This window comes from Branchiostoma lanceolatum, chromosome 4, assembly GCF_035083965.1.
Source record: "Branchiostoma lanceolatum isolate klBraLanc5 chromosome 4, klBraLanc5.hap2, whole genome shotgun sequence".
Lineage (NCBI taxonomy): Eukaryota > Metazoa > Chordata > Leptocardii > Amphioxiformes > Branchiostomatidae > Branchiostoma > Branchiostoma lanceolatum.
Genome location: NC_089725.1, coordinates 19,318,969 through 19,341,007, shown reverse-complemented (window position 1 = coordinate 19,341,007; position 22,039 = coordinate 19,318,969). Strand labels below are relative to the sequence as shown.

Sequence of the window (22,039 nt, the reverse complement as noted above, 5' to 3'; positions counted from 1 at the left end):
AAGGAAAGGGTAGTTGTCAGTATATCTTTCAACTTTGGAATTTATTGTCTCTGTTCTGAGGAATTGATATTGATAACAAGTCATTTGTGCCTTATACGTATACACGTGTACATTGCATTCCATCTTTATCAGTGTGTAATGTGTATTTACAAGTCAACAGTGTAAAGAAGGGATCGGCCATATATAGGGCTGTGTTTATCAGGGTGCTGTAAAAAGGGTATTAAAAATAAAAGCTTTATCCACAAAGATAAATCCTGCCCTTCCTATTCCAATCCTGCTAATTGTTCCTTCCTGCTACATGTGAGAGATACTTCCTGGACTTAATGGTGCGCTATCATCACTGCTTACTCTACTGGAGTCAGAAATCTTCCCTTAGACAAGATCTAAACACAACTAGACTGGCCGTCATTTGCTTTAAGAGCAAATTCAGGATGTTTCGCCCATACTCCTCATGCAAGAAGTGGGCTGTCCCAAAATAACTCCTGGGCAAATCCAAGTTTCTGCATAATTTATGCAAATGAGGTCCTCATGAGCATAAGTTATGTCCAGGTGCTTTCACCTTTCCTACATGTACCTACATGTTGTCACGGTAAGGGAAATACAAGTTTATGCGCGAATTATGCAAATGAGGTCCTCATTAGCATAATTCATGGCCAGGTGTGTTCGCCTTTCCTAAAGGTACCTACACCTCAAAGATGACATCTGCAGCTTTTACGGTAAGGGACATACAACTTCATGCATCGATTATGCAAAGTAGGTCCTCATTAGCATAATTTATGGCCTGGTGTGTTCGCCTTTCCTAAAGGTACCTACATGTCAAAGATGACATCCGCAGCATTTACGGTAAGGCACATACAACTTTATGCATACATTATGCGAATTAGGTCCTCATTAGCCTAAGTAATAGTCAGGTGTAGTCACCTTTCCTATAGGTACCTACATCTCAAATATAACATCCGTACCATGTAACATAAGGTACATATAACTTTCTGTAATACCATTAGTATAGGTACCCCCTGACATCTGCTTGGTTTTAAGTCCCAGACAGGGCAGGAGACAGGGGAAGTGTAGGAGGGCTTATGTTACAGTATGACCTAGTTCTTGCTGGCCCCGACAGAAAATAACCAAAAATTGCATCAAAAAATTGCAAAATAAATCATTTTGAAGTACTGTATGCCAAAAAAAATAATGAGGTCCTTTGGGCAAATATCCAATGCACAACTAGACCAAATTTCAGGTCCTCAGGTTTCAACACCACGGCACTGGAGGCCATAATGTGCGACTTTTGTCTGAAAATGACCAAAAAACCTCCATAAAATCATTTTAAAAACTTCTATCAAAAAAATTTAAAAAGGGTCTAGGGGTATACACGTACTCTACCTGCATACCAAATTTCAGCTTATTTGGTCGACGGACGACCGAGAAGAAGCGATTTGAAGATTTGACAGGAGAAGAAGGAGAAGGAGAAGGAGAAGGAGAAGGAGAAGAAACCTGACAAAAACAATATGTTTCGTTGGCGAAACATAATCAGAGCATAGCATGGTGTTCAGATCAGGGATTAGGTGCCATGGGAGGGCAGAGAGCAGTTTTGGAATGTGGGTGGGTGGACTAGCACTAAACACAACACTGCACCAGGCAGCTGGGCTTGTTGTCGCCTTGTTTACTTTGGGGTGTGTCCTGCATGCAAACAACCTCAAGGTCAACACTCTTGAAGTGAACATGGTATATGTCGTTGAGAATCTTTTCAAACTACTGTCCAAAAAATCTGTACGAATGATAATAGCATTTCTTATTCCTTCTCTATAACTTTGTAGAATATACACTGTAATTAGGAGTTTTTTTTACCTCGACCTTTCTATTTTCTTTTGATATTTCAATACTTTGGGTGTTTACTCCCTCTTTTTCCTCCAAAGATGAGAATAATTGGCACCCCAGGAAGTGATAATCTGGTAGCACAGTCCTTCTAATTTATCTCAAACAGGTGTTAAACCTTTAATGGAACAGCAGCTGGGATGAGTAAACATGGCTGCTGAACAGGCACTTGTAGTTGTAGGCTGGGTATATCCAAGGACATTATATAATGTCCTTGGTATATCCTAGTAGATGTTGTGAAGGAAGATTGTAATGTTTACTGCCTGCCTGCCTCATTTTTTTCTGACAATCTCCTCCTAACAAACAGATATGTGACATGGAAGTATAAGGAAAACTAAAACAAAAGTGTTTTAACCATGAAACAAAGGTTTAGGAAATACATTGCCAATATCGGGTGCTGTCATATCACATTCTTGCTTCTACTTCTTTATCACCATGAACAGCTGCATGCTGGGATTGGTTCAGAGGCAGTGAACATTGATCTCAGGGGAAAATCTCATCATCATCATCATCATCATCTTCCAAATAAATCTCCAGTGGTCTTATAAGCTGGATGAGTGGTACAACTTATCTTATTTGTCAGATAATGCGCGCGAAGGTGAACCATATTGTTTATAAATGGAATTCTTGCTGCCCAAAGCCACTAGTAGATGAGATGAGCTGATAGTGATAGGAGAGGCAGATCTTAGTTGCTGGCAAAGGTAAAATAACCACATTGTTGTGGGGTGAAATTCTTGCTGCCTACTGTCCTGTTTTGGTGGATATTAAAGGTCAGTGGTTATGTGGGTGTTGTACTCTTGCACATCTGTTACTTTGGGATGCCCATTATTCCATTCTGTATTATTAGCAAAAGCAGCCAAAAAAGGTGTTGCTGCCTAACCTGGACAGCTGACGCCAAGCTTGGGTGGTTTGAGTTGCAGAGTTGAAGTTGGTTGTTTTTCTGGCCGGTGCTGTTTCAAGTTTGATCTAGGGTCGGTGTCTCTTTCTGATGTACTGTACTTGACAGGTATTCAGTGGTTGATGTCATTATTGCTTGCTAAACCTTTGTGTGCCTATTAATCAGAATATAGATGTTTTGTTGAATTTGTTGAATTGAAAAGAGAAAGACGGAGTACTAAATCAAGACATAGATAAGTTATGTGACAAAACTGAACATCTCTCGTGTTTGCATAGGTTCAATAGGCTTTTATAGATACATGAGTTCATTTGTGAAGAAAATATAATTGTAGGGTGGGCCTTTCTCCAGATAACCCAGCAGCTTTTTCTTGGGGTCTGTCCAAGACTGCTGTAAGTGTCTCTGACCTCGACTGCTACACGACTCCCAAGTTCAATGTACACAGGGATTGAAAAGGTCTTCCAGCCAAATAATAGGTTGCTACAACTGTTCCTTTGAAAGTGGTCCTACTGAGAAATTAACGAGTGGCTTATCCATGCCTCATCCCCCTCCAGGGGGCACTTGCTTTGTGATTTTCCTCTTGTTGGAACAGAGATATTTTAAGTATTCGGGAATTATAGGGCCGGTCCTTTGGAATATTTCTTTCATTGTTAAGTGTTACTACTTACAATGTCAAAGGTTGTCAATGTGCCAAGCACTGTGATGTGGTGAAAATTCTGTTGAGGATAGTTGTGAAATGGCTGTGCTGTGGATTTATTCAGCACTTTTTGTAATACTAACAGGCTATTCCAGTATGAAAGGTAGTTTTAATTCATGCTTACCAACATGGTAAATGTATCATGGTTGTATATGCTGTAAATGTTAAGGTGTTATACTTATAATACAGTATGGAGCAATGTGAATCATTGATTGAAATCTAAGCAAGAAAGCAAACAAATAGCCTAGCAACTTTCAATTTAATTCTTTGAATGTTTGATGGAGGAGTACAAGAACTTGTGCCCTTTGACCCCTCAGTGACCTTTGCCCTGTTTGTTTCTGCAGGTTCTCCAGCCGACCGTGCGGATCTAGAAGTCGGGGACGAGATTCTTGAGGTGAACGGGGAGTCTTTGGAGAATGCGACACACTCGGAAATAATCGCCCACATCCACAAGGTGAGAAGGTTTACTACGATGTTTGTAAAGAACCATAATTGAGTACAGGTATGTCAGAATAGCAGCGGAAATCAAGTTTTAAACTGACTTTCCAAATACAAAAGAGGACTGAGTGAGTTTTACTAGTACAAAGTCCACTTGATTTTCAACCAAACTTTTTGCTGTACAACCTGTAATTATAACTCACATGACAGTTCTTGTTCAGGGATGAATTCACCACAAAACCCTAACTACTACTAGGCTATGAGATGACAGAAATCAAACCACGGGGCAGCCAAATATCCTGTAGCAAACCATTTGCAGGAAAAATATTTTTTCAGAAATATAAATCTTCCAGGGTATATGTAGATGATAAAAAGATTGAAGAACGGTTGAAGAACTAATGTTTCAAAGTAAAAATAAACACTTCAGAATTTCCAGATCAGGCCAGAGTTAATCAGGCACAAAGTCCAAGGTATACAAATATTATTCCAAGGCAGAATGAAGATAAATTGGTGGAACTTTATCAGTAATGGATTAAACACAGATTACTTGGACAGATATACCCTCACACATGTCAGCCTTTGAAAAAATGTACTTGAGGGCTGTTCTGCTTAGTATTGCTGCAACTTTTGGTGTAAATATTCATTTATCAAACTGTAAGAACTTGCACTTGAAGTGTTTTTGGATTTGCTAGATCGATAGCCCTTTTTGGACCAGAACATACTCCAGCAAAGCAGTGGACACTGAATTGTGGTTGTAAGCACTCAAGCTTTTAGAATGCAATATGGCACACTCCGTCCTGGGATGGAAATTTGTTTTTTGGCACGGACAAAATTTCACCCTATCCGTCCAAAAAAGCATGACATATGATTGATAACAATGTACTTTCCTGAGCTTACAATGACAGATTTTTACGAAAAGTAACAACATGGGCTCCCAAACAGTGAGTGGGTCGGAAGACAAATTTAAAGCTGGAAACAGCCCTGCTTTGCATATATATATTGACTTGAGATGGTTTGATTTAGTCACAGGAACCGAAAATCCAGGAGAAAAGTAATAATCAATTATCTGTCAGGCTCGTGGGTACATCATTCTAAGGAGGTGATAAAATTGTATTTAATTAGCGTGTGTGCCCACCTGTGTCAGTCTCAGTTCATTATTTATTGATTGCCTTGAGTTTGCCCTTAATGCATCTCCGATGTAGCCCTTCGTGTGAAGACAACCATCAGTCTAACTTAGCGGCTTTCCTTGCATCAAGGCAGACTTGCAACTCCCTCTAGGCTGTGTGATCATCACGCTAAGGTCAAAAAGTTATGTGTAAGATGGGAGGCTGGAATGTCATATCTGTCCCCGCGACCTTTATAGAGCTAAGCCTGTGTGCGTGCGAGCGTGTGTGTGAGAGAGATATCTTCGCATTTCATCATATAATCCAGGTAGCCTGAACATGGGAAGCCATCCTTATCTTAGGTGATGTTGCATTGTGTAGAATAAGAGATCTTCATAACTACGTATACTTTTGACTGATGGAATTTTGTTCTCTATCTACCAGGCCCCAGCAGCAGACCTCTACCACTACCAATGTCACAGTTGAATTATGATTTTTTTATGCCCAGTCTTAATTGGCCTTGGCAAGGGTTAGATTTAATGGGTTTAAAACAACTATAACCACACAGTTCTGCTGAGGAAGAAATTGCACTGAACGCCATTTTACTCTCCTCTGTTTTGCCTATTGGACAAATCCCCAGACATTGAAGTCTGATTTCCTTCCCACAGAGTCACCTGTTACAGCATGTTTGGTTGGACCCCCTAGTGTGCTAGAGTGACTACAGATATTACACACAATCCTGGTGCATTATGGTTCCTTCATGCACCATGTAATCCCCATCCCCTGAGGCAGTAAAGTGCTACACATTTTCCTTGATCCACTAAACTGTAGCACAGAAAACAATTACTTTCATCGTTAATCCGGGGGTAGGGAGTGAAAGCAGTGGAACAAACTTTCCGTTGAAATCCTGAGCACTTTCATTAGTCCATACAAATCCCACAAATTTGGGCAATACTGGATGCCTTTTTCACAAGGGTGGTGTGGATTTCACTTTCCCATGGGTGGCCTTTGAAAGGCAGCTTTGTTATATTGTTAGAGAAAAAAAAAGCTTGGAAAGTGTAAGTCACAGACAAATTGATACTCAAGGTTCTATAATCATGTAAGTACATTTGCGAAATGTCAGTTGTTGATATACAAGACACACTCAGTACACTTTCTGTAGCAACTGTTCAGTTATATTCAATCAAAGGATTGTTCTACGAAAAACGGAATAACTGCAGGACCATATTTTGTTATGTAAAAAACTGTTGCTCAGATTGAATTGATTCCATGACCACTATTTTTTTCTATCTTTCTTACAATGTAAGTATATCTATATTTTTGACTGTAAGAGTTCCTTTTTGGTCTGTCCATATGGCCAGGTTTATAAATGTTAACTCACCAGTAGGATGTCCTTTGTAGTAGAACAAACATATCTTCTTTTCATTTATGTAAATCGTCTCTCTTTTTGTATAAATAGTGCGCCCACATAGCTTGTGGCATTTCCTGTACAGTAAGAAAGGGTGATGTTAGAATTGTGACATCTGCATGCTGAATGACTAATGAGGCATTTTGTGTTTCAGTGTATCAAGTCTAGAACGATATGTCTCCGTGTCAAGAGGCGCAACGGACTTCCACCTGGTAAGAACTCATCCTGATTACTGTTCTATTGAATTTGTAAATTTAGTCACAGTAAGTGTAAAGCCAGCTTAAGATTTCTATCTTGGTTAATGTTGGATGTTCCTTTATCGTGTCATCCTTCTGTCGTCCCATGTACAAGTGTTGATGATGAATGCTGTACATAATGATAAATATTTTCTGTAGAACACATAGCAGCATGTGTTGCTGATCATTTAACCACAATACTTTGCGAACCAACTACAGTGTACAAACTAGAAAAAAACAGCAAATTGCCTTATGCACATGTACTTACTAGGCATAATTCGTTGGCATTTTTGCACAGGTTATAGAAGATATGTTGGTAATGTTTGAATATGATGTTTGGTCACATCTGCTTGATATCTGCAGCGTTGGTGTGAAATTTATTTTGTGTAAAGTCTATAATCAGTGAAGAGATGAAAGCTCCTTCCTGTAGTCAAGGGACAGATCTGTATCTTATCACCATTGAGTTCAATTTTTGCTGGTATTTAGCGTGGGCTTGAACAAAAACAACACCTGCAAGAGTGCCGACTTAGCAGAAGCCGATGTTGCTGATTCTGCATGTCACAGTATCTAGAGATTACCAGTTGTGGTGGTGGTGCAGGGAAATTGTCTTTTTGTCTTTTGAATTGAAATTGTCTTGAAATTGCAGTTTGCATGTTGTTCTACTGACTGTTGTTCAACTTCTTATGCAAGACTCTTGATGACACCTTTGTAGTCTATGGGAAGAAAACAGACATGTTAGACATACGCTTTCTTGAAAGATGCATATGTATGTCTAAACTGCAGAAGTCTTTTTTTCATAGGACTATTTGGTACATCTAGAATCTAGTAGGCAAACAAAAATGTTGTCAACCCTCATTTTGAGATGAAAACTTAAGTTAGTGTGTCTAAGCCTGTGTCATTAGTAATTAGTCTTTACTGTCTGAGAGGCCCAGTTGAGATAGAAGTTTATGCAGATGTTTCTAGGAACAGCTGCAGGGTGATAGAGACTTGTGAAAAGGACAGGAGGTGTGTCAACTTTCCCTCCTGTGAGATTTCCCTGTCAGTTTGATTTTTGGTACATTTGAAATTCCTACATCATTCATAGTGAATATTAGCACAAGATCCACCATGAGATTGTACTGTGAGATATGACTTCAGTACCCTCTGGCCATATACTCCTTATCCATCCCGTACATTTATACTACCCAGCTACATCTATAATAGGTAAACAAACAAGTCCTAGATTTAGCCTCTGATGACATGTGGAAGAAGCAGGAAATTATTTATATGATGAGGATAGCAGACAAATCTGTTTTGGCAGTTATTGGACCTCTTGTCTTTACTCGTAATTTGAACAGTACATTTAGTGGTCTCGTTAAATATAACAAAAAATAAACAAAAAATTGTTTGGCATATTATCGTTGCCGAATTTTCAGAAAGAAAATCTTCTAATAACAAGTTAGGGTATTGAAGTTCATTGAACTAGATCTATAAGAAGGAGGAAACCCTTTGAGTTGTTTCCTATTGTCTGGTTTCCATGAAAACTTGTGACCTTTTGCTCCAGTTGTTCCTTTCATAAATCACCAGGAAGACCTGGTCCCCCTGACCTTATCCATCATCATTAGGTATGCTTGGCTGGGGAACTGAGCTGGACAAGTTTAGGCTGCACCAAGTAATTTTTATGGATGACGTCCTTTGGAGACCCTAGATCTAATGCGAGAGCGCGAAAAAAAACAAGAAGGGCCGAAAAAAACAAGATGCCTTGATTTGAAAAATAATAGTCGACGACACATATTAGGACACAAATTGAATGAGAGAACACAGTGTTACAACTAACAATTATTTTATTCATCATGAAAACAGCAATAATTTGATTAAATCAGCTGAAGTTGAACAGCAGTTGTTGTCCTGTCCTGTTTCTTTCCATATCCCATTGATTTTGCAGGCCTGCAGAAACATAGTATATTAAAAAGGCAAAATTAGTCGGTAATTAACTCTTCGCATGCATTACTACATTTCTACCTATGCTTTAGAAATCCTAATGAATAATAGTAATTATTCAAGAGCCAAATATGGACCCAAAATAATAGAAAAAAAAAACATATTTCCCCAACAAGTATAAATAACCAGAAACGAATAAATGATCATTATCCATGCAGAATAAATGAATGCATTTATCTTACACTCCCCCTTCCCAGATTTTTTTTTTTGCACATAGTACTTGATCCAAAACAGACTAAAGAACGGAACTTTTCATACCTCAAAAACAGACTTTGGCCTAGGAGCTTCAGTTGGGGCAGCTGTATTGTCGACCTCCATGCGGATGAAACACCTGAACTACTTGGTTGCCTGCCCCACCTGCAGGCCGGAGTAAACTTCAATGCCTCTCCCGATCTTCTCGTCATTGCAGAGGAAATGCACTGTAGCTGATCTTGACAAGACTTGCTTAAAATTGTACGGCTGAAACTCACTCGCCGCTACAAGTCTCTCGTACAGTTGCGCGAACGTCAGCTCTCCCTGACCGACATGGAGAGCGTACCAATCAACAACAACGTTGCCGCCCTTTTTCACTTTTATGCTCACATATTTAGCGTCCGAACCCACATGCTCTGTGGAATTCGACGCCATCTTACTTACTAGTACTACTACTGGTATTTTGACCGTGGTGCACATGTACACCACTGTTATACGGCACATGCGTTTATTCATGCATTTCGCGTGACGAGTTTTACGTTAATCTTACGATTTGGTCATAGTTACAGGACACGGAAATTCTTGTGTTTTTTTCTGGGAACAGACCAAAATCAATGCGCGCGCGGACGTCATCCACAAAAATTACTTGGTGCAGCCTTATAGTGTGAGGTCCAATTTATCAGGCCTTGTATTGATCACAATTAACAAGTAGGTATTGATTACTGAGCCAGAACCTGCAGGCAGATAATAAAACCATGTGTGTTTAGGCATTATGAGAGCAGATTCTGTGGCTGACATAATTTTGCCTTTATTCCCCTGATTATCATTTTCCCCTGATTACCGTTTTCTGATGGGCACCAGTTTTCTACAACAGTGGCCAACAGCTTGGATTTGATAATTGGTGTGTGCCGTTATCAGGCAGAAGTTCTCTTCATTACCAGAAAACCAAACCTAGCACTGTGCACAGTACAGCATCTGACTGCTGGAATTACTGATGAGGCTGATGGGTCTAAATAGATAAATAAACAGGCAAACATGTTATTAGATCTGAAAATAGATGGCTTATTAACAAGATATGTGAAGAAAGATGAGAATATAAAAGATGCACACTTTTATCAAGCTGTCCTCTTGTAACTGATAAGATCAGCGGGCAGTATTGTCAGGCAGATGTCAAACACGTATCAAAATTCAACATCTTTCATCTAAAGCTTTGTTTTTCAAGTCTGACATTTTTAGGGATGGACAGATGTTGGCAACAGAATTCCTACTATGATGGAAGAGACAGCTGACATTACTTGACAAATGCCATCAACAAGATTTAGGATTGACCCAAGAAGGTTTTGGGGGAGGGCTTTTGGGAATGTTGGTGCATTTTTCAAAAATTACTTTTCTCTTCCTGTCGTTTTTCTCTTATGTGCTTTTCGTAATTTTTTCTGTAAAAAGTATCAATTTTTCATTGCCCTGCCAATGCAGATTCCATAATGGAGACTGAAAGAAGCACATTCCCATTTCTCTCTGAGAAACAGTCTAGAATCTATCAGTTTTATCAGGAATGAATTTTACTAGGGAAGGTGGATTTAAAGAGCTCATCTGCTCCCATTGGGAAGGATTAGCCCCATTTGCAGGCTTCCAGCTAGACTTGGCATCAGTCCTGGGACCATTCCCTGGGGTGTTAGATGCTCATATTAATTAAAAGCTTGGTGAATCCTCAATGAGCCAAGAAGCAGGTAAAGTTGATTGTGCTTTATAAGCCTGACAGATACAGCACAGATTTTTTTGTACCCAGGCTTTGACGTCCAGTTACAAGTCGGGCTACATGGATGTGAAAAAAGTGCTACTGTTGGGTAGATTAAATTCTTTTTTTACGTTAAAGAAATTAAAGCCTTTGAAAAACTGTAAAAGCAGACTGTGAAATAATTAGATGGTCCTTCATGCTTTTGCAGGCTAAGATAATTTGATGGGCAAGGAACATTTGTTGATAAGACAGGCATATTTCTAGTCATCACTGCAGCTGTGTATTATATATGGAGTTGTTAGTGTGATGTGAATGATATTCTTTGTATACCTGGCTGTATATGTATATTGAAAAGACACTTGTCCAGGAGTATTTCAGTGTTATCTTGACAAAATACATGTAGCTGCTGTCTCAGAAGGAGCGCCATATGCATACGCACTCTGACATGTCACGTGACATCGTACCATTAGCCAGACGTACGTGAGAGATATTTTGTATCTCTGCCTCTTTATGCGACCCCAAATTCCAAATTTGTACAGAAAATTCCAGTCACGAGACAGAGGGTTCGGCTGGACTGGCCACCATGAACTAGACCCTGACCTGTAGTTGTTTTCCCTTGTCTGAATTCCTCAGACTGTACCGACAACAGAAAAAAGCCAAAAACATGTGCAACATTTCAATCAATATTCCAATAATAGTTCGTCTATGGAAAGGTTCCTCCTGCATAAATCTTTGCCTGTAATGCCTGCCCTGGCCCCATGCTATGCCAGGAATGCTTTCCCCAAATGGGGTCGTGGGATATATCAGCTTTCAGGCCACAGGATCTTCAGAGTTTTGGGCAGGGGCACTGGCTGGAGGGGAGGGGACAGGTTAGTAACAACACCAGCTTCCTAAACTAAAGCTGAGATGGTTTCAGTGTCTCAGGTGTAAACACGGAGCTTTGTTGTGTTTTTTTTTCCTCACTTTTTTCTACATGCGGCAGCATGACTCGAGTTTGTTTTTGCACATTTAGCAAGGGCAGGGGGTGGTGAAGGCATCCTGGGTGGCTATTCAGCAGCTATCAGGTCTGTTTCGGCATGACTGTCATGGTGCAGATGCAACGTTACGGTGTCAGTGCCCTTTGTTGACAAGATGGGCCTGAGAGCTAGCTGCAAAGCACTTACTCAAACAAGACGATTGCACATATGCTGCTGGCTTCTTCCTGGTGCATCTGTTAGAAAAACTGTGGTCTTTTGAGGTGACCTTTGTTTAGTAGTATTGCTCATAATGTTTATTTGGAATGTTACGGTATAGCCTTCTTTGACTTTGGAGCCCCAGTAAGGTTGGCAGTGAGCTGTGAGATTGCTAACAGGGAGGTTCAGGGATAGGGATCTCTACTGAAGTTAATGGGATGACGATGCTGTAAATTAGAGGTAAGTGACCTACTAACAGATAATGCTCATTTGGACATTACATGGTTGGTTGGTTGGTTGGTTGGAGGGCTAGCAACTTTTCCCCGTGAATCTCCAAGTCTTGTTACAAAGACAACAAGGCAGCTTGTAGCTCTATTTGTGTGTCACTAGGCTTGAGACCTTTATTCTACCTGTTTGACTTTCCTTGAAATCATGGCATGAAACCTGCCCAAACTTTACAGTATTCTTGTGTATTGTGTGCTGTGAGAGTATGAATGTGAGGTGCGATTATTCCAATCTGCGTAGAATGAACCCTGAGGGATGCAGGCATTGTGCTTCCACTTGACTGGAATTTGTCCTTGCACTTACTGTCGACTGTGTTTTGAAAAGTCGGCTTGTCATGTGAGGATGCGTAGCATTCCATTCTGCCATTTTGGCCCTGGAATTGTTGGTGTACTTGTACAGGCATTTCTTTTCTCCTCTTTTCTTTGTGGGATGTGAGCTTTTTGAGCTTCTGTTGTGGTAAGAACAGTTGGTGGTACTATCTGTTTATGGGACTACATGTATCTTATCTTTATAAGCTGGACAATTTACAGGCTGTGGAGCAGAGTTGGGACACCAAGGGCCAATTTTGGGGCAGTAACAAATCCATCGTAAGCGACCCCATTGTTTTAGGCATAAAACAGTAAAGGCAGTGCTGTACGTTTGTCACAGCCTCTCTACGTCATCCTTCCTTAGATGTCTGCAAAAAATCTTAGCAATGTGTACAAATGATATATAGTGCCACTATATTGAATGGACGTGTCGAGATTAAAAAGGAAGATATTTAGTAATAATCTACTGCATTTTTCCAATGCATGTCAACATATAGAATATAGTATTTTACCACCTGAAATGAGCAAGTCCGCTGTGTTTTGGTACATGTGTCGGGAGTAAACAACGCTTGTTTGCACTGTCCCCCTTGTAAGTGTACTGAGCCACCACAAACACTCAGTCAAAACTCTAGGGCAAGTGTAAAAGGTGTTGTCTTTGCAAACTGGGAAAATTGTTTCTGTTACCATTCTTTTAGCCCCTGCTCAGTGGAGTGAGGTTTGCTTCATTCAGCACGCAATGGCATTCCTCTGGTGGGAACGTCATGTGACCACGCTGACAAACGTGTACACAATAGCGTACTTATATAACGGCCCTTCTGATTATGGTGAGAACCGGGCTGAAAACCCGATTGGCGCGTCCCCGCTTGTTTACATACTTGCATACTTGTTTATCGATTAGCCTGTGTTGCAGCCAGGCCCCTTTAAACCTTGTACCGGGTGACTCACTGATAACAACTCGGGAAACGGTCAATGCATCCAACTCAGCCAATCAGGCACCCAGCTCAGCCAATCAGCTCGCCTTTTCCTTTATCAAGGGCATACTTTAGCTGGAACTTAACAATGTAACGTTTTGCGCTAGTGATATAGCACAGGCGGTCTGCAGGGTTTAGGATCGTAACCATAGTTAGGTGTAGAATGTAAATCTAATTCTGCGAAGGACTACCCAGAACAGGTAGCACGTTGGAGGTAAGAATGTGTGGAGGTGGTTGGTGATGTCGGTATGTGAAGGCTTTATGCTGTAGCATCTTGGTTAATGTGTAACTTGGTGAATAACGCCGCAGTGGAATCAGTTGTGTTTGACGGGTGTGGTGTACCGAGTGTGTTATGAAGGCTGGACAACCTGACAGGTTATGTTCATACCTTTTGTATTTGTGACAGTTGTGATAACTACAGTCAGCAGAACCAGGGGGTGGTTCACAGTAGGGCATTTGTTATGTTTTAGCTGAGCAAAGGCAGAAAAGTCCAGGGAAAGGTTGATAAGACCCTAGTTCTGTTTTGAGCACTGGAGTGTGCAAGGTTTCAAATTTTTGTGGTCTCTTACTTGCATATTTCACAAAGACTGAAGTAAAGTACGAATCTTCCAGGTATATCAGATGTGACAGGGTGTGATGCATGTCACGACTACCACTGTTCTCTTAGTCGACAGATGTTTACCTTTCCTTTGAAGCATTCGTCACACTTCATGCAACCTAGTGTTGTGTCTCCCCGAAAAAGTCTCCTGAAGTGTTGGTCCAAGTTCAACCCAAGTTGAAATAGTGGATTTGTGAATTCTGTGTGGCAAGGTTGGCCTACTTTAACCGAATGTTATGTTTGAATTGTAACTGGCATCCAGGTCTGCACCAATCAGAATCCCAGCTTATAACTTAAGACCATTCAGCCGGTCGAATTGTTTTCTTGAAGCAGCTTTGCAGCTTATTTCTTACTTGATGGTCTAAAAGTATGCTTTGAAATATGATATTAGGGTCTTTCGTTATTTTCTGAATATGGGATTTAATTAAATAATCCTTTTAGTTAATGTAAACAGTGCTGAAGGTTCATTTTCACATCACATATTTTCCTGTTCATTTTGGTTGCTACTACGAGTAGTCTGCTACTACTGTTTTTAGGAGTTTATGTTATGATGTGATATTCAGGATTCTTAGCATTTTCTTACTCTAATGTTAAAGTAAAGCACTGGGGATCCATTTTAACTGATTATTCTACTCATTTTCAGGTCTTTATCTAAGTTTGTGTTTGAAGTATCCATGGTAACCAGTATTCTCTTGCTCCTTTCCAGATCTTACAGAATCCAGTAATTCCATACAACAGGCATATGTGATCGCAGTTGAGGACCAGGCAAAAGAGCGGCTAGAGCGGCTAGCCGAGAGGAACAGGGTGAAACCCATTGATATGACCAACATGCCCGAACTGACTGACAAGTCCAAGTCGGACATGAACGGTGTTGTGGACAGCCCAGTCTACGTTGCCAGCATTCCCAAAAACGGACTCTCGAACGGGGATACCACGCTTCACGACGGAGGCAGCCCGGTGGAACTCTTGCACAGAAAGGACATTGTGGACGATCCGATCATCAGTCCGGTGAAGAAGGACTCTCAGAAGCTTGTGCTGGACTACGGGAAACTGAACGGGCCCAACGGTGCAATTGTGAATGGTAACGGTGAGCCCAGGGCAAACGGACCCACCTCATTGCACCACGACGAAACAGACTTGAACGGGGACGCAGACCCTTTCCGGGAATCGAGTAGCGATACAACCATCCCGAGCAATAACTCCACAATGAGCTCAGACTCTACCGCACAAATGAACGGACCGATCGCGACAGTGAACCATGTTCCCAGTAATAATGTACCTCGAGAAGTGCCAGTTGATTGCCCGCCGAACTTTGTCGCCCAAAGCGGGATGAAGGACCCTCCTCCTGCATACACGCACCCTTCATCAGAGGCAAGCACCCCCATAAACACCCCTCAGACGCCTCCCCCTACCCCGATCCACCCCCCGGATCCGAAGGAGACGCAGGACAACACGAACATGGATCTGGCGGGGGCGGCCATCGCGGCGTCATCTCTCCCAGTGAGTAACTCTCCTGTGCCGCGCGGCGGGCCGGGGATGGGGAGCGCGCGGTTTCGTCAGCACCAGGAGGAGGTGCGGAGAAGGAGGGAGGAGGAGGAGCGGCGGACTCGGGAGGCGGAGCAGCTGGTGAGAGAGGGTTCCATCAGGATGAGGAAGCTGGAGGAGAACCCTGTACCGTTGCTGCAGGAGAGGCAGCTGGAAGGGGTGGATAACCCGCTGTTCGAGGACGATGATGCCGGATCAGTGCCTCCGAAACCAGGCAGTGAAGCAAGGAAATCTGTCGGTAAGTGGAACAGCAATTATCATTCATCTATTTTGAAATGTGTCAATAGTTTTTTCGCTGCAAAATATGTAGAAGGTAGCTGGAGGAAGACGGTGAGCTTATGACTTAGGAATCACTGATCTTGGAGTTCCTTGAAAAACTGCCAGATGACCTCCATTTCCCCTTACCCTATCCAGATGGGTGGAAATTCCTCCACGAAGCCTGTCTTCCTTATCCATAAATCTTATTGGGAAAGTTCTAGTTAAGTTAAGCCTGCAATATACCTTCCTCTTATCAGTCCCAACATGTTCATCATTCTCGAAGAAGGCCTTAGGATTGAAGGTTAAGTAAGTTTACAATATTTTGTGTTCAAGAGAAAGTTTAGAGTTTGATCATGTTACCTCCCAACACAAATGAACTTTCATTCCTAAGTATGTAACTCATTGTAATGGAAACAATAGCCAGAAGGCAAAAATGCTTTTCATTTTCTGTGTCTATGAAGGGCGTTTTCACGTAGGATTGTAAGCTGTTCAATTGTACATGGTTGACTTTGAATGGCTCATTTACCAGTACAAGGTGACGTTAGATTTTTGTGTGTGTTGTTTTGCTACCATTATAGATCTTTTTTTAAAGCGTATACCAGGCATTGTTTTGTACTTGGCATGGAATTCAAGTGACCTTTGACCAGTTGGCTTGGCCTTTCAGTCTCTTTTGACCCAGAACCCTTTGGCTAACATAGAAAAACATTTCTTGGTATAAGAACTATGCACCACGTATGGAAGCAATGTCGCCAGCACCATTTCCAGATGCGAGTGTATGTCCCTCTTATGTAGAAGGCATGTTTGAAATTTCTGTTCGGACGAAATGTTAAAAAGTTGGCACATCTGTGCAGACCCCCTGCTTTCCTTTCCTAGTATTTCATTTCCAGTAAAATTGCGGGGCTTCAAAGACTTTGGAATTTTATCCCACTAATACGATGTCTGGCGTTCGTAATTCGGAGGGAAACTATAAGGGGATTGAAGACTGGCAGTGTAAATATTTACAACCACGGGGCGTCTGGGTAAAGTTTCTCTGGCCTATTTCACAAGGCAGGACCTATTTTAACTAACTACATACAGGGAACAGGGTCTGATCCAGAGAGAACTAACTGGGCAGTAGTCACAGGTTAGAAGGGTTCCTACAAAGGGGTCTGCATGGGGGTCCTGATTACATTTAACTAAGTTCGGGAAGGCCAACAACGCTTTACGTTAGATTCAAGAAGACCACCAGTGCTTCATGCTAAATTCAGGAGTACTGATAACTCTGAATTACGATTTATGTGAAATGTTTAGGCTTGAATGCACTTAACATGAAATGCACTGGCTACGCTTTAAGGAAAATTTTCACCTACTCACTACGAATGACGAGAAATAAAAAATGCTTGCTTACGCCTTATGGAAAAGAGCCTCCAGCCCCCATTACAACGCTGGCCAGAACATGCAACAACAACTGTGTGGTCAGTCAGGTGCAGCACTAGCTTCACAGGAACACTGTTGGCAAACACTCGCCACACATAGAAGCCCTGCATATCTAGGTCCAAGTAATGTTTGAAGCCATCCGATGAAGAGATGCCTCGTTTTCGTATTTGATGACACTAACTTAGGTAGGAAAGTTCCATTCTGCAGAAGGTCCAGGGTAGAATTTTAGCTGTAGGGGAAAAGGGTAATCAGGAAGAGATGACAAATAGGGGTCAGCTGCTGGAGACCTTGGCTTTACCATCCATGACCTTAAGCCAAGTTCAGGTCCTGTGAAAGTCATTACAGGATTACCAACACCTTTGATTTATAAACTAATTCCTTAGGTTACAACTGCCCCATCTGGTTAAGTCATAAAAGTCCATGTAAAACTGTTTCTTTATGAGGCAACTTGTGCATGTATGCTTGAAGTGAAAAGAGATGATCTAAAAAGTTGATTAATCATTGCCTTCTCAAGTTGGAAAATCAAGTGCTTGCAGTGCTCAAGCTGACCAATTTCCGATTGATGTATAAGCATGAATGCCCCCAGTCACATATCAAAGTGGACAATAAATGTTTTAGAGGGAGTACTCAATATTGACTTAGTTTTTCTCCTAGGATTTTTTTACTGATTTGTTGCTTGCCTGCCTTATGTTACTCATGGAAAATTAAGATCATAACAATTTTCATACAGCTTGTGAGTTGATGAAACAACAGCGGTATGTGTCTTGTAAAGAATTTTGATGCTGAAAACAAGATTGACAAATAAAATGTGAAATCTACCCAAAGCATAATCTGCTGACCCAGGTACCACCCAGGTAGGCCCACCACAAAGCCAGGTAGCTGTGTTGTTACTGGTACTGGAATAGCCACGCCCCTGGGACACTTGATGGGAACCAGGAGGAAGTACATGTAACACTAAACTGGTTAAAGTGTAGCTGGCCTTTGAAGATTTGAAATCATTCAGGTGATTGAAAAATGCAACAGATCCTTTGCCAAAGTTTTCATGTCCTACCATTGAAATTTTTGTGCTTAAATTTTGTTATCTCTCTTGTTCTAAACTCCCCCCTCGTTTGTACTCAAAATAAACACAAACATTAGTCTGAGATTCTATCCTAATGGTCTGTATCTTCTTTCAGAGCCAACTTATCCCGAATGGTGGTCCTAAGGATATATTCATGTTGATACAAAGTGCTCATTCCACAAAGCCAGTGGGGTGATTTTAGTAACTTTGCTGTATTTTCCCTTAACTTTACACTGCTTGTGTTCATTAGGCCACACCAATTTAATTTGTTGCTTCTCCCAGTAGCCTGTCCTGTTTTTCCCATTTTGAAAAAAAAAAATTGGGTCACTATTCCCATTCACAAATTTCAACTCCCACTATTACTATTTCTTCAGTTGTAAAACTCAATAGCCACCAAAATAGATTATGAAGGCCTGTACATACCTAAAATGTGTGGTCATATTGATCATAAGTTATAATTTTTCATTTATTAAAACTATTTCTCAATATCAACCCATACATTACATGGCAAAAGGTACTTTTGTTACTGGAATTTAGTTCTAGATCAAAGAAAAGGGTGCATTGCATAAAATGAGCCATACTAAGCTGAAATTTGAATAATCCTCTTATTCTTTCTGTAAACCCTTAGACTAATTTCAACAAATTTTTTTTTTCGCCCTGTCGCTCCAGTTTTTTTCTGAAAAAAATCCGAGAAGCAACAAATTAAATTGGTGTGGCCTTAGGTTGAGAAAATAACTCAACTGCCACCACAGGGATGATTCTAAAAGCATTAGTGGCAGTTGAGTGATCATCCCTTTGATGAAATAAGCCCCATCTTTGCTCTGAAAGGCAATGATCTGCAACATTGCTCCCCCTCCTCAGTGACAAATTGCCTAAAATCGCAAACCAAAAACTTGCTATTATGGTCCTCTCTAGTCAACTGTCACAAAATGAGAGTCATGATCAGAAATGCATCCTGTTTCAAATTTAGCTGATTCTTTTTAACAAATTAGCAGAAGATTTGGGGTGCTCAGAGGACAATGCCATTGACAAGATTGACTTTGCTTGACCTTAAACGACAATGTACCAGGCAATCCGAACTGAGAGGACATGAGCTAACCAGGATCATGATCAGATGGTACCCAGGAACAAGGGTGGACAGTCCTCAGACCTCACAGCTGACTGGTCCAGGCCAGTGGGTCCTGGCTGGAATAGGGACTGTTGAGGGCAAACATTCCTATGGTCTGGCCTGTAACCTCCAAACATCAACATCAACAAACATCCTGTACAGACAGTATTTCTTTGCTGTTTGGACAACAAAAGTGGGGTTAATAAAAGACATTAGCTGTTGGGTTTGGGCTGTAGACATCAATTTCGTTCTGATGATGTTGCCAGTTTTTTCCTTATATACACGGCCATTATCATGATCCGTTTTGGTCATTAAGTGGTTTTCAATGCAAGAAAAATATGGTGGCCTTACATGTACCTTATAGAGTATTTTAAGATAAAGTTTGACATTTTTGGGTAGTTTTGGATACAGACAACTGAGATGTATATACCTGCCCTACGTTGTTAAGCACAAAGTACTGTATAAGGAATTAGACAAATAAAAAGATAAATGCTAATGGCAATGGCAAGTTATAGTAATTGAGGTGAATTGAAGTAACTGAACTATCGCTACCTTTATGTTTTACTATGGAGGTGTTTGTGTATGTAATTCGTAGCTGAATACAAAGGAGTCCTAAATCACAACATCATGTAGCAACCTGTCGACTCTTAAGTTTGGGTATGTCAAAGGGCACGATTTGGGTAAATACAAGCCAGGCTAGCTTGCTTACCAGAACTTAGCAGAAGATAACACAACTTGTTCAGTGTTCCCAGATTTTTCTGTTGGCATGGTGGCCATTGGAGATCAAGGCTACCTATATCCTGTTAGAGTTATGTCATGTTATTCTTCGTATATATAGTTCTTTTGGCCTCCCTGAAACCACTCTATGGTATTTCTTCTTTAGCTGTTTGCAAGTCCACTCTATAGGATTTTTCATCATGATTGGAACATTGGTAGGGGAAACATAATTTTGTAAATTGTAGTCATCTAGTTTTTTTATAGAAAAGTTTTTAAGAACTTGAAGCCCTTTATTAACGTTTTTTTGTAATCTGTAATTTGTAGACAGTGCCAAGCATGTTATGTATATTTGTATTTGCAGAATTTGTTTCATGTGCTGTTGTTTTTCTGAATGTGCAGACGAAAGGAAATATTGTTGACATTTGCAGGTGATGTCATAGCGCCGAGCTGGTGGGTTGAAGCTGGAGGAGTCAGACCTATCATGTTGTACATTGTACTGTACATGATATGTATATGATGATGTATAATATGTGTGTACATGACTTAATACACAAATTCAAATTCACCTGGCAAGTTACAGGTTTGACTGGTTTGACTGAGGTCAAGTATGGCGGACAATACTTTCAAATTATGTAACAACCATTGTGAACTGGTCTTTTTCTCCTGGTCTTGATCTTGGTCCCACATGAAGATTTTCCCTTGCCTTCCGCAGAACTGGACGAGCTGTTCTCCTCGCTTGGGCACATCCAGGGCAAACTCAACTCCAGGGAGGCGGATGACGTGGCATTCCTCAAGAGCCTGTTCCACGACAGCGACTTCCAGACCGCTGTTCGCATCCACAACCTGGTGTCCGATGTCTACGACAAGCCAGAACCGCCAGTCCCTGTAGCCACGAATGCAGTTGAGGTTGCTCAAGAGGTACGTAGCATCATCTAGCTTTAAAGTTGTAGTCCTAGAAGCATCTCACAGCTAGCCGCAAGTCCACTGCATCCTTTTCCTGGGGTACATCTACACGCCATGGACTCTCTTTACTGTTCTTAGTTCGTACTCAACCGTCTTCTGAGATCTGCCATCAGTGTACCAATGCTGGCGTGTTTGTATGATTTGTAACTGAAATATGGTACCATTGATGGTGGATGATTTGGAAAGACAGAAAATCTATAAGGTAGCTACGCACACACGAACACACACACACACAAGGCCATTGTCATACATTGAGCAACAAGGTAACTGCGCATATTTCTCTTGCGTTACCACTTTATGGGATATGATTTATATGGTCACAATGATGGTTTGTTTCCATGGATGGCGTAGGTGCCCTACGTGCATGTTTTGCATCAGTGGTGACAAATGCAGCCACATAGCAGCATGGTCCAGAGGTGAATGACCATGTGTCTGTACCAGAAGGTCAAGGGTTCAATCCCTGAACTGTTGTTGCCTCTCCCTACTTGCTCTTGACTTGGAAAGGATTGCAGTCTAAAGAATAGTCTGTATAACGCAAACTCCAGCTGTCCGGGGGTTTCTCTCCGTTACAGTTACAGGGCGGCGAGCGGTCACAGGAGGCTTGATTGAATTCAGGCTATCTAAAGAATAGGATATTGTAAGATCCAATGTTCATTGTCCTTGGGCTAGCTATTCTTTGTACAAAAAGAAAAGGGACATTGATTTTGCTTGTACATGTATATACTGCTCAATACTGTACTAATGTACAGTCATTGTTTACACAGTCAAATATTAGGTTTGTATCATCTGATAATTAGATAAGCTAGTTAATCTCAATTGGCGTCATTTAGAGTAAATACATTGGTATCAGCAGACATTTATTTGTATCAGAACTTAATTCCTTCTTCAGATAGATATCAGTAAGAGTATATTGTCAACCTGAAGACTCCTATTCTGATTGGCTGAGTATGATGAAATGATGAGTGAGTGGCTATACTCTTGTTGATGTAGCTCAACACAGTAAATGTAGGTAATCTGAAATAAAGAAATACCCAGGGCGCACTAGAATATTTTTCAGGAGAGTTTCAAGAAGATAGTTCCAC

General features: G+C 41.0%; 1 protein-coding gene across 15 annotated transcripts in view; it reads left to right on the top strand.

Annotated features, from left to right (window-relative positions):
• Positions 1-22,039, top strand: part of LOC136433156 (protein PALS1-like) — a 71,320-nt gene that overhangs the window by 27,331 nt on the left and 21,950 nt on the right. For 11 of the 15 annotated variants that reach the window (XM_066425043.1, XM_066425040.1, XM_066425041.1 and 8 more), the window contains 4 exons: positions 3,809-3,918; positions 6,568-6,625; positions 14,597-15,673; positions 20,707-20,912. In XM_066425043.1, the coding sequence (XP_066281140.1) occupies positions 3,809-3,918; positions 6,568-6,625; positions 14,597-15,673; positions 20,707-20,912 (1,451 nt within the window). Of the gene's footprint in view, positions 1-3,545; positions 3,568-3,808; positions 3,919-6,567; positions 6,626-11,313; positions 11,426-11,946; positions 11,969-13,379; positions 13,507-14,596; positions 15,674-20,706; positions 20,913-22,039 lie in introns of those variants that run through there. The other 4 variants (XM_066425046.1, XM_066425047.1, XM_066425049.1 and 1 more) reach the window with 4 other exon arrangements.